The following is a 13,145-nucleotide window of genomic DNA, read 5'->3' on the forward strand; positions in this document are numbered from 1 at the left end:
CAGATTTTGATGCAGTAATTCAGAGTATGAGCTGTCAGTTATCAGAGACTTGTTAAATAAACAAAATATTGCAAAAGTGCTAATCTTTTAATGCAACTTGCCAGATCTCTGTATATATTGGAATATTTATTAATTTTATGGTTTTATCTGTTTTAAAGTTATTCCCTTACATGTTTAAATATTGGTTAATTTATGTTGGATCTAATGCTGGAAGCCGCCCTGAGCCACTTGTGGGAAGGGCGGGATATAAATTCTAAATAAATAAATAAAATATTTTAAGGTTTTGTTGTTGTTGTTTTTTTTTTAAAAAAACCCTTTGTGCTTGTCTGTGTCCTTCATAAAGTTTATATCTCTGATAACCTGGCATTACATTCTAAGACACACATGGCCCAGCCCAGCAGAGTCTCATTTACGTCAGATCCGTCCCTCACAACAAATGAGTTCGACACCCCTGATCTAGTCATTCCGTAAGATGTTGCACGCCTCATTCTCAGTGATGCTTAAAATGACTGTACAATATCAACTGTGTTAGTCTTGCATGACGGATTGTCGGGCCGCTCCCCAAATTCGCCACTGAGCTGAAATATGAACCCTGAGATCTATGCTAGCTCCCGGTGTTGGCAGAAAGTGCTGTCAAGTCACAGTCAACACATAGTGACCCCACGAGGTTTTCAAGGTTAAGGTAATAAGAGGTTGCCTGCCATCACCTGCCGCTGCGTAGCAACCCTGGACTTCCTTGGTGGTCTCCCATCCAAGTATTAATCAGGGCTGACCCTGCTTAACATATGCAGCTGCCTTCTACTGAATCAGACCCTGGGTCCATCAAAGTCAGTATTGTCTACTCAGACTGGCAGCGGCTCTCCAGGGTCTCAAGCTGAGGTTTTTCACACCTATTTGTCTGGACCCTTTTTAGTTGGAGATGCTGGGGACTGAACCTGGGACTTTCTGCTTACCAAGCAGATGCTCCGCCACTGAGCCACCGTCCCTCCCTTGCTTAGCTTCCTAGATTTGAAGAGCTCAGACTTGCCTGGGCCATCCAGGTCAGGGCGCGCTTGCCAATCCTACGATTTAATCTGGGGAACGGGGATAATTGAAAACGTAGCATGGTCTAGCAATATTCGATACTCGCTCCTGAGCCTCTGGGGTTAATAGATAACCGGCTTATTAAAGCTAAGAATTGGGAACAACTGCGGAGACTGGGATTGGAGCAGACATCTGGGAGGCCAGGGTTCGTGCTCTGCCCCGCCAACTATCCTCCCCATAGGCCCCACAGCAGAGCCCTGTCCGATGCTCACGCCCAGGTAGAAAAAGCACACGATGAACTCATTTGCTTATTAGGCCACACCCCCTGACATCACCCTTGTTTCACATAGGACTTTTTGTAGGGGAAAACCCCCCAGCAGGAATTCATTTGCATATTAGGCCACACCCTCGGACGCCAGGCCAACCGGAACTGCATTCCTGCTCAGAAAAAGCCCTGCTCGCGCCCAAGGCAGGAAAAGGATTCTAACTGTAGGCATCCCACATACCAAATGCAGAGGCAATTCCTCCAGGGTCCCGTCTTCGGTCACTTCGATTTCGGCCCCGACTTCCATCCCTGCCACCAAGTCCATAGCGCCCTGAAGCCAGCAGGGAGAACAGAAAAAAAAGGAAAGAGAAAGAGTCATTGAGTAATCTTTTCTCCAGGAAACCAAAACCAACCCGGAAACTAAAACCGACAGGGTGAGCCAACGTCCATGCACTTTAACCCCAGAACACACCACTGCACAGTCTGCTGAGCTGGAAAACCAGGAAGGAGAACAGAAAGAAATAAAAACCCAGCAAATGAACCACAGTGTGCCCACTGGGCAAAACGGGCAGAGGGGACCAGATGCTGAGGAGCTTGCCACTTCACAGGGCTGCGAGGCTGTGGCTGCCGACAGCCTGTCATGTGTCCATGTGGCAGGGTCCCACCCCAGGGTGGAATTCTAGCAGGAGCTCCTTTGCATATTAGGCCACACACCCCTGATGTAGCCAGTCCTCCAAGAGCTTAGAAAAAAGAGCCCTGTAACCTCTTGGAGGATTGGCTACATCAGGGGTGTGTGGCCTAATATGCAAAGGAGCTCCTGCTAGAATTCCACCCCTGGTCCCACCAATATAAATGTCTAGCCTGTACATTACTAAGGATATAGGAATGCAGAAAGCACCTCACAGGGACCGTTCCTTTACTTCTGAGTGCGCTCAACGAATCTCAGGTGCCAGGTTGCCGCAGCACTTCAGACATTTCACCGCTGTGCCTGGCATGGTTAAAATACAGTCCTCCACACCCAAAAAAGAGCCTGGTACCTCCGTTTGATTCCAAGAGCCAAAGAAATCTGCTCAAGGCCTTTCTATCAATCCTCCACTTCTGAGTTCCAGAGCCCAATGCAGAGATCTGGCTTTTCAACCTCCTTGCTGCCTCTCCCAAAGATGGCACTTGGGAAATTCAGACCACCAGCACAGACCCCACCCCCTTCCCATTATCTAGGAGTCACAGTCTGGGCAATTACTCAGTGCTTAGCCTCCTTATTTTTTTGATTTATTTAATAGGCTTATATTCTGCCTTTTCCCCTAGACGGGCTCAAGGCGGATCACAACATATAAAAACAATAAAAACCTACATATCAAAGTTAAAACACCAATTTAAAATTATCAGTAAAAACAATAAATAAAACGCACCACCGGCGGACAGGGCACAGCATATCAATAACCAGTTGTAGGCCCACCGTAAACGATGGTAATAACAATAGGATAGCACTGTAATAAGCATGATGTCCCCACAAAGGAGGCCAAATGATGGAATAATAGGACGCTCGCTGCCTCACAGCTCTGTCTTGCAGGCCCTACGAAATGGAAGTAATTCAGGTAGGGCCCGGATCTCCACAGGGAGCTGATTCCACCAGGCAGGGGCCAGGGCTGAAAAGGCCCTGGTCCTGGTAGAGGCAAGTCGGACGTCCTTAGGGCCAGGGGTGGTCAGGAGGTTTGCGCAGCCGATTGCAATGACCTCTGGGACGTATATGGGGAAAGGCGGTTCCTCGGGTATGTTGATCCCAGACCGCATAAGACTTTAAATGTCAGTACCAAAACCTTGAAGCGGATCCGGTACTCAATAGGTAGCCAGTGCAGTTGGTGCAGCACTGGCTGAATGCTTGCCCGTAAAGGCAATGCCGTTAACAGCAGTGCTGCCGCATTCTGAACTACCTGGAGTTTCCGGGTCAGCCGCAAGGGTAAGCCGGCGTAGAGCGAGTTACAGTAATCCAACCTGGAAGTGACCGTTGCATGGATCACAGTAGCTAAATCCTGGGGGGGATAGGTAGGGCGCCAGCTGCCTGGCCTGCCGAAGGTGGTGAAAGGCAGATCGAGCAACTGCTGTGACCTGGGCCTCCATGGTAAGTGAGGCATCCGGTATCGCTCCCAGACTCCTCACCTTCTGAACTGGCGCAAGAGATGCACCGTCCAGGGTTGGGAGTCAGAGGCCCAATTCTAGTCCCCCACGGTTCAGGTACAGGACCTCCGTCTTGGTTGGACTGAGTTTCAGCCGGCTTTGTCGCAACCATCCAGCCGTGGCTTCCAAGACCCCGGACAAATGCTCCAGAGTGATGTCTGAACGGCTGTCCATCAACAGATAGAGCTGGGTGTCATCTACGTATTGGTGACAGCCCAGCCCCAAACCTCGAGCGATCTGGGCAAGGGGGCGCATATAGATGTTAAACATCATTGGTGAGAAACGAGTTCCTTGCGGTACACCACACTCTAGTGGGTGTCGCAAAGAGGTCTGCTCACCAAGAGCCACCTCTCTGAGAAAAAAACGTGCCAAAAAAGTGATTCGTGTGTGTGTGCTTCCCCAGTTCACTTCTGCCTCCATTTTTACCCCCTTCAACTATTACATCCTCCTGGATAAAATCTGAGTCTAGCGGCACCTTTTAAGACTGACAAAGTTTTATTCAAGGTATAAGCTTTTGTGTGCAAGCACACTTCCTCAGATACAGCGGAACAGAACCTCTTCAGCCATTACCTATAGGGGGTGGGTTGGGGGCTGTTGTCAAGAAGGGCCATTTAGAGTCAAGATGCGTAAGTGCTGGGTGATTATAGCCGAGACTGGATATAAGAGAGATCTGCGGATAGCAGTAAATCAGCGTACAAGAGTTAACAAAACAGATGTGGGAACGAGGTTTGAGACTAGTGGCCCCTGCAAGACAAACGAAGCTCAGTTCTGGGTACAAGCGAGAACTGAGGGATTTCGTATGTACACTTCTTCAGATTCATTGAAACGGATTTCCTCAAATATTACATATAGATAGCAATGTTTTCTCTAAGCTAGGAGTGTCAAACATGCAGTTCTGGGGCTGAATCAAGCCCCCGGAGGGCTCCTATCAGGCCCCTCCTATCAGATAGGAAGCTGTCATCTGCTTCCTTCTCCCTCTCTCTTGCTTCATTCTTAACAGCTTGCTTTGCAAGGCTTTCTCAATTGTACAGGACCTACAGAGCAAAACCTCTATTTTCTCCATTGTCTGATGCTCCTCCCTTGGGGAGGAAGGCGAGGGAGAGCTTGCTTTGCCAGGCTCTCTCAATTCCACAGTGGAACTACTGAACCAAGCGTCTCTTCCTTCTACTGGCTGAGGCTCCCCCCCCCATCCCCTGGGGAAGGAAGGAAAGAGCCAGAGCTTCCTTTGCCCAGTTCCCTGGATCCCATGGGAGAGATACAAAGAAAGCACCTTTAAGACCAATGAGTGCTAACTTTTTAAGCATATTTTAAGTTTTTAAAATATATATGTGTGTTTGTCTGTGTTCTTTATAAAATGTGTATCTCTGCTACCTAATCTTAAATAGGTACACCCATGACTCCGGCCTTCATAACAAACGAGTGTGACAACCCTGCTCTAAGCTGCAGAGACTTGTGAGCGAAAATTCTACTTGGTGAGCTACTGGCATTAAAAGTTGTGGGCGAGCGATTTGGCTACTGCATAAATTAGTTTGCTCTGGGGCCATCCTTCCTCAGCTAAGACAAAAAAGTGTGAGCCAGAGGCTAAAAAGCTGAGCTAGCTCACACTAACTCAGCTTAGAGGGAACACTGATGGGTAGAATACGCTGTCACTGGACTCACAATCCCCACATCTGTCGTTACCTCCTTTAGTATCCAAATACCAACTTACTGCTATTTACATGTCTAACTTAATGGGTTAGCTGTATGTGTTGCTCAGTCACTCAGGCCTCTTGATTCTAAGCAGCTCTTCCTGGCAACTAATCCCCGCCCCCTAATAATATATAAGGAAATCTGACATTTTGAATAAAACTTTGCTGGTCTTAAAAAGGCGCCACCAGACTAAAACATTTTGTTCTGCGCATGCAAAGCAGATGGGAGGGACGGTGGCTCAGTGGTAGAGCATCTGCTTGGGAAGCAGAAGGTCCCAGGTTCAATCCCTGGCATCTCCAAAAAAGGGTCCAGGCAAATAGGTGTGAAAAACCTCAGCTTGAGACCCTGGAGAGCCGCTGCCAGTCTGAGAAGACAATACTGACTTTGATGGACCAAGTGTCTGATTCAGTATAAGGCAGCTTCATATGTTCATATGCACTGTTCTTTATATCACACACTGAATCCTTAGCTCCAAGAGAAGCAGGTGTTCTACTGCGGGGCCAAGGATGGCCTATCATAAGCAATAGAATATGTCTGATCGGACTACACGGCAATGATTTCCCCACCTCACACTCCAGCACACTTCCAACTTGTGCTGAATAATGTACTTTCCACTTTAGCTATTTGTGAGTGCAGGGCTTTTTTTGCAGCAGGAACTCCTTTGCATATTAGGCTACACACACACACACCCCCGATGTAGCCAATCCTCCAAGAGCTTACAGGGCTCTTAGTACAGGGCCTACTGTAAGCTCCAGGAGGATTGGCTACATAAGGGGTGTGTGGTCTAATATACAAAGCAATTCCTGCTACAAAAAAAGCCCCGCGCAAGTGGATTTTGGCCTTTGGCACCTCAAATCCAGCTGCGAAGTGCCCTGAAAATGGATTGAAAGTGCATTATTCTGCAAGTGTGAAAGTGGCTACAAAGAAATGACTTATCTCGGCTTTGAGAACACTGCTGGCTTTTGGGCACAGCACACTGCCTTCCCTGAGTCAGGTCTAGCAAGGTCAGGATCGCCTGCTCTGACCAGCAGCAGCTCCCAGGCAGAGAGGTCGTTCCCATCTCCTCCTGCCTGGTATCGAACCTGGCACCTTGTGAATGCCAAGCCGAGGCTCCCCCGCCGAGCCCCACAGTCCCTCGCACTGCTGGGAGAAACTGAAACTGCGGCCAATTCCGCGCTAGGCTTTTAATCCTGGTCCAGCCCTGTCCCCAGACTGATTTTCTACACCAGAAACAGAGAAGCAAAAACTCATAGAGTGGGTCTCTATGATTCCATGATTCAAGTACAGAATTTCAGTTTGGGGACAAGGCTGGACCAAGATTAAAAGTCGAGTGCGGAAGTGGCCTGTGTCTTCGCATTGCAAACCTGCAAGTTTGGGGGACAGGGCTGGACCACGATTAAAAGTCTAGCGCGGAATTGGCCTTCCCGTTGCAAACCTGCAATGCCTGGGAAGCGCGGGGCTCCGCTGCAAAACCATTATCATCATCCTCATCCCCATCCCAGAGCCAACTCTGCCGCCCAGCCCTCCTTTCAGCCCTGCCTCCGCTCCCAACTCCAGCGTCACCCGCTAAGCAGGACCGACGCGCAGCCTTCCTTCGTCCCCGGGCTCCATGCACACGGCCGCGGTCACCTACCAAGGCGTGTCCTGCTGCAGGCCTAGCAGCTGCTGCCGCGGGCCAGCTCGGCGAGCCCTCCCGCATGATGCTCGCTGCAAGGCGGCCGGAAGCTTTCGGCCCCTCCGTTTACCACGCGCCCGCCAGGGAGCTGCGGCCACCTCCCCTTCGCAAGGGCGGGAGGCTGGGGGCGGGGAGGAAGCCCGGCTCTTCCCAAACGGCGCCCTGGGCGGCAAGGGCTGCTGGGAGTTGTAGTCCCGTCTCCTCCCACTGCAAGAGCTTTGCGACTTGCAGAGGTTTTAAAGGGGTTGATTGGAGGGGGAGGAGGGAGGAAACGGGGGCTGAGAAGCCTACCTCATGCAAGACTTAATCTTTTAATTTCTTAAATTAATTTTTAAGAGGGGAGGAAACCCCATACACCAGTACAAAGCCAGATCTTGAAGAGGCTAGCACAGGGGTGGCCAAACTTGCTTAACATAAGAACCATATAGAATAAATGTCAGATGTTTGGGAGCCGCAAGACAAGGAGGGAAGGAGGGAAGGAAGGAAGGAAGGAAGGAAGGAAGGAAGGAAGGAAGGAAGGAAGGAAGGAAGGAAGGAAGGAAGGAAGGAAGGAAGGAAGGAAGGAAGGAAGGAAGGAAGGAAGGAAGGAAGGAAGGAAGGAAGGAAGGAAGGAAGGAGAGATGTGGAAAGAAAGCAACTTTAACTTTAAATGCATTCTCCAATGCACTTAAATAAGAGATTTAAAGAGAAAAATGTCTTCTCCAAGCTGGCTGATGGGGCAGTGGTGTCTTCAAGAGCCACACAGTATGTGTGAAAGAGCCACATGCATCTCTCAAGCCACAGTTGGGCCACCCCTAGGCTAGCATAACAATGGCAACAGCTGAAATCAAATATGATAACTACAATAGTATGTGCAAGAACACAGCAAAAATAGAGCATATCCATTTTGTAACAAAGGACAGCTTTTACATAAACTAAAATCAAGATGTACAAAAATCACAATTGAAGAAGTTACCATAGGTTCAAATCCTTGACTATATTAGGGCATTCACGATGATTCAACAAGTACTCGAAAATACCTAATGCCAGACTTCTTAATGTCATTTCAGGGTTTTTAATTGCACACTTCCTTGATTTTAAAAAGTCACACAAGCAATGTTCCCTCTAAGGTGAGTTAGTGTGAGCCAGCTCACAGGTTTTTTAGCCTCTGGCTCACACATTTTTGTTTCAGCTCAGGAAAAATGGCCCCAGAGCAAACTAATTTCTGCAGTAGCCCACAACTTTAATGCCAGTAGCTCAGGAAGTAGAACTTTTGCACGCAAGACTCCACAGCTTAGAGGGAGTGTTGGTCACAAGATTCACCCCCTCCACCAACTTTTTAATAGCTGCAACAAAGCGATAACCCCGCGGCCTCTGTCTGAAATTTACTCCTGAGGAGGCTTTCGTTTTCACATGCCCGAATCCGCCTTCGTTTCTCACTTGCAAGCGGAAGGGGGAACAGCTGGGAAAGAAAAAAAGAAACTGCAAGGCTGTACAAAGTGCTTTGCCGTTGGCTTCAAGTTCCTGGTGTGGTTGAAACACTGGGAATTCCCCGAAGTGGGTGGTGTTGAAGTGGCTGGGAAATAGCTGGTAGGGGTTGAATTGCCTATTCAGATTTGAAGGAAAGCAAAGCAAAGGTCCCCTGTGCAAGCACCAGTTGTTTCCGACTCTGGGGTGACGTCGCTTTCACATTTTCATGGCAGACTTTTTACGGGGTGGTTTGCCACTGCCTTCCCCAGTCATCTACACTTTCCCCCCAGCAAGCTGGGTCCTCATTTTACCAGCCTTGGAAGGATGGAAGGCTGAGTCAACCTGGAGCCGGCTACCTGAAAACACAACTTCCACCGGGGATCGAACTCAGGTCATGAGCAGCCAAATGCTTTGCGTATGGGCTTCCTTTTGGCTGTGATCACACACACTAAATAAAGCAGGAGTCAAGTTTCACCTTTAAGACCAACCGAGTTTTATTTAGAACGTAAACTTTTGTGCGCTGTCTAAGCACGCTTCATCAGATGAGGGGATCAGTACCTGATCCCTTTGTCTGATGAGGTGCGCTTAGAGAGCACACGAAAGCTTACATTCTAAATAAAACTTGGTTGGTCTTAAAGGTGTCACTTGACTCCTGCTTCATTCAGCTGCTTCAGACCAACACGGCTGCCCACCTGGATCTGCACACTTGGTCTGAAGCAGTAGAACAAATTTATTTATTTATTACTTTTGTCTTCTATCCCGCCCTCTCCGCAAGCGGACTCAGGGCAGGCTAACAATCAATTCAAAACATTTTATGATTACAATTTAAAAGGATAAAATAACAGTTAAAATGCATTTCATGGTGCTGTTCAGCTTCGGTATAGGCGGGATCTTTCTTTCTTCTGGCAGTGGTCCTACAGCGATCGTAGTTCCTCAGCAGTGCAGGGTGTCAAAGCAGAGTCAAGTAGCACCTTTGCGACCAACAAAGTTTGATTCAGAATGTAAGCTCTCGTGTGTTAGAAGCACACGTCATCAGACTGTAGGATGGAATGGCAAGCAGTCCTAAATATAGAGAAAAGTGGGCAGTGAATCAGCATGCAAAACCATGGAAATGTCCGGTTTGTGATTCTTTCAATTTGCTAAGGGGCATTTCCATGATTTTGCATGCTGATTCACTGCCCACTTTCTCTATCAACAGAAGTATAGTGTCCAGATCACGTGATGTGATGGTATTGGTATTACTCTGCTCTGGTAAGACCTCATCTGAAGTATTGTGTTCAGTTTTGGGCACCACATTTTAAGAAGGATCTAGACGAGCTGGAACGGGTCCAGAGGAGGGCGACGAAGATGGTGAGGGTTCTGAAGACCAAGTCCTATGAGAAAAGGTTGAAGGAGCTGGGGATGTTTAGCCTGGAGAGGAGGCGGCTGAGAAGTGATATGATCACCATCTTCAAGTACTTGAAGGGCTGTCATATAGAGATGGTGCGGAATTGTTTTCTGTGGCCCCAGAAGGTAGGACCAGAACCAATGGGTTGAAATTAAATCAAAAGAGTTTCTGCTAGAGCGATTCCTCAGTGGAACAGGCTTCCTCGGGAAGTGGTGGGCTCTCGTTCCTTGGAGGTTTTTAAACAGAGGCTAGATGGCCATCTGACAGCAATGAAGATCCTGTGAATTAAGGGGAAGTGTTTGTGAGTTTCCTGCATTGTGCAGGGGGTTGGACCAGATGACCCTAGAGGCCCCTTCCAAATCTATGATTCTGTATTTAGGACTGCTTGCCATTCCATCCTACTGTCTGATGAAGTGTGCTTAGAGCACACGAAAGCTTACATTCTGAATAAAACTATGTTGGTCTAATAGGTGCTACTTGACACACTAATAATACACTTTCAGTGCACTTCCCAACTGGGTTTTACTGTGTGAGCTAGTATATTTTTAATGAGTATATTTTTTAATTCTTTAATATTTGTAAACAATATATTCATGCTTTCTATTTATAAATTCTTAATAGAAGCTTAATACTGTTCCAAAATGAAAAAGCAAATGTAAGTACTGCAACTACTCTCATTGTTTGTTAGTTACAATTTTGACTGCAAACAATATAGCATTTATTGTACTGCTTGTTAAAATAATTAAAAAATTATATGGGGGGAAAGTTACCCCTATTAGATGTCACTACCACCCTTACAAGGAGAAGCTCCTGTCCCAGGGGTTGCCAAACTGAGGCTTGGAAGCCACATGTGGCTCTTTCACACATATTGTGTGGCTCTTAAAGTCCCCAACAACTCCACTGGCCAGCTTGGAGAACGTATTTGTCTCTTTAAATCACTTCTCCAAGCAAAGCCAGCAGTTTGGAGAATGCATTTAAAGTTGCTTTCATTCTACCTCTCCCTCCCCACCTTCTATTTTCCTTCCTTTTACAGCTCTCAAACATCTGATGTTCATGTCTTGTGTTGTGGCTCTCAGACATCTGACATTTATTCTATGTGGCTCTTACATTAAGCACGTTTGGCCACCCCAGTTCTGTCCCATTCATTTTCCACTGCACATACTTGTTGCCATCTCGCGCATGCGCAAGAGAATCCAACCAAGCCTGCGGGGCGAACCGCCCCTGCGCCTCAAACTGCCGGCCGCAGACTGAGCATGCGCTGTCTCCAAGCCAGCGGCGCTGGCTGCTGCTATCCGCCCGCCGACGTCTTGCGCGTGCGCACTGGGTTACACCAACGGTGGCCGGCGAGGCTCCTTCCTCCCCTACCGTCTAGATGCGCTGATTCACAACCGACGCATCCCACCTCAACGTAAGCGAGCCGTTCTGGATACCAAACGCCACCTTCGAGCTCGAGTGACGGCCGGCCTAGCGGCTTTCCGCCATAAACGCGGGTCATCGGCCTTTCGCCTCGCCGCCGCTCAGGTATTTCACCGAAGATAGATAGTTCCGGGTTTTGCTCTGATATCCTTCCGCGGAGCGTTAAAGGAGCAGCAGTTAGACGTCTATCAGCCGTATCCGTCCGCCAAAGATATAGTGCCGGCTGCTCGTGATGACCCACTTATATCCCTCCGCAGGGCCAGATGTGAGTGCTGCGACCGCATCTGGTACGCAGAGATCTGTCCGCATATTGTTACAATCTCTTGTTCCTTCAACTCTTATGATGGACAGAAGCTATGCAAAGTGTTAAGTTTTTATACAGCATTGTAAGATACCTTGGCAGTCCACGTTATTTTACTTATTTATTTACGTTATTTATAGTCCGTCTTTCTCATATGAACTCGAGGCGGATTACACGTAGTGAGATATTTAGCAACTTGTGCATGGAGATAATTTAAGATTGGAAACCATGGCATCTGTCATATGACACATTAAGCAGTGCCAAAATTGCATAATAGGATCCTGTTTATGGCATGCGATGTACAGCAGAAAAGGCCCTCAAGTCTCAATGGTTTATTCAAGTAGGTTTGTGAAATTTTTCTGTGTGTGCAGTAGGCTTTATTACTTGTGCCAAGATTAGTGGAAAGGTGGGATCACAAAAATGCATCAAATACATCATCAATTTACCTTTTAACATGTAACATAAATATATACATATTTGTGTATATATTAATGTTACATGTTAAAAGGTAAATTAGTTGGACAGGAAAAATGCCTTCTTTTTGACCCAGGTTTATTAGCAATAGAATAATTAACAGGCATTCTCACATTCTGACATGGCACTGTTTTATGGTTTCCCATGCTAATTCAACCCAGATCAAAGGTTTTCTGAATTTGTTAATTTTACTATTCTGCTTTGGTTTTTAACTTTGCACCACTTGGCATTCCAACCCCCCCCCCCCCCCCAGCTATATGTGGTTCTGCTCACTGTACCTCATTCCTCGTCTGAGGAAGTGCGCATGCACACGAAAGCTTACGTTCTGAATAAAACTAAGTTGGTCTTAAAGGTGCAATCAACTATTTTGTTTCAGAGGCTGTTTGCCATCACTTGCCTCTGCGTCAGGACCCTGGTATTCTTTGGAGGGTGCTCATCCAAATACCAGCCAGCACTGACTTGCCAGATCTGACAAGATTGGGCTCGCCTAGGCAATTCAGGTCGGGCCTTGAGGGACTGAAAGTCTGATTCAGTAGAAGGCAGACTGGGGATTTGAGCAGGCATTTCCCAGGGTAGTGGGAGCCCTGCGGCACAGAATGGTGAGCTGCAGCATTGCAGTCCAAGCTCTGCTCACAAATGGAGTTTGATCCCAGTGGCCCAAGGTTTACTCAGCCTTCCATCTCTCCAAGTTCAGTGCAAACTTGCTGGGGGTAAAGTGTAAGATGTCTGGGGAGGGCAGTGGCGAACCACTCTGTAACATCATTAGGGTTTGTAGAATCTTTTGGGCTCAAGTGCCGTGTTCTACTGGAGAAAGTTTTCCTTCCAGACGTTTCGTTCTCGGCTGCGGAGAACATCCTCAGTGGCGTTGCAGCCGGAGCAGGCGCTCTGACCTTCTTGGCTGCTGTGCACTGAGTGAGGCCAGGGCTGCTGGAGAGCTGCTATTTCTAGGCTGGAGGGGGTGTGGTGAAAGGGCAATAGGTTTGTGGATGTGCCCATTGTTTGGTGGGGCTTCCTGGAAGGGTAGTGATAAGGAAACTGGCTGTGGAATGTGACCATTGTTCTGTGTTAATTGCTGGGAGGGTTGGAAGGGGTGTGAAGATAAGGAAGATGGTTGTTGACTGTGCTGATTGTTCTGTGGAATGCACTGGTTGTTCTGTGAATTTCTGCAATTTATAGTCTGCAGGGTGTTTTGCAGAGCTGGATACCAAGAATGGTGGATGGAAATGCCTTCTTCCTTTCTGTTAAAGTTGTGCTGGTGTTTGTAAATCTCAATAGCTTCTCTGTTCAGGCG

General features: G+C 47.7%; 1 protein-coding gene across 5 annotated transcripts in view; it reads right to left on the reverse strand.

The window, feature by feature from the left end:
* The window catches only part of LOC132586006 (uncharacterized), a 476,363-nt gene extending 465,186 nt beyond the window's left edge, over positions 1-11,177 (reverse strand). The window contains exons 1-2 of one of the 5 annotated variants that reach the window (XR_009556342.1): positions 6,786-6,923; positions 1,530-1,619 (exon numbers count right to left, since the gene is read on the reverse strand). Coding sequence is in view for 3 of the 5 variants with exons in the window: in XM_060257918.1 (XP_060113901.1) it covers positions 1,530-1,619; positions 6,786-6,851 (156 nt within the window). In the remaining 2 variants the exon portion in view is untranslated. Of the gene's footprint in view, positions 1-1,529; positions 1,620-6,785; positions 6,932-11,028 lie in introns of those variants that run through there. The other 4 variants (XR_009556343.1, XM_060257918.1, XM_060257919.1 and 1 more) reach the window with 4 other exon arrangements.
* Positions 11,178-13,145: the final 1,968 nt, after the last annotated feature.

The sequence above is a fragment of the Heteronotia binoei genome, chromosome 17, assembly GCF_032191835.1.
Source record: "Heteronotia binoei isolate CCM8104 ecotype False Entrance Well chromosome 17, APGP_CSIRO_Hbin_v1, whole genome shotgun sequence".
In the NCBI taxonomy this organism is placed as follows: domain Eukaryota; kingdom Metazoa; phylum Chordata; class Lepidosauria; order Squamata; family Gekkonidae; genus Heteronotia; species Heteronotia binoei.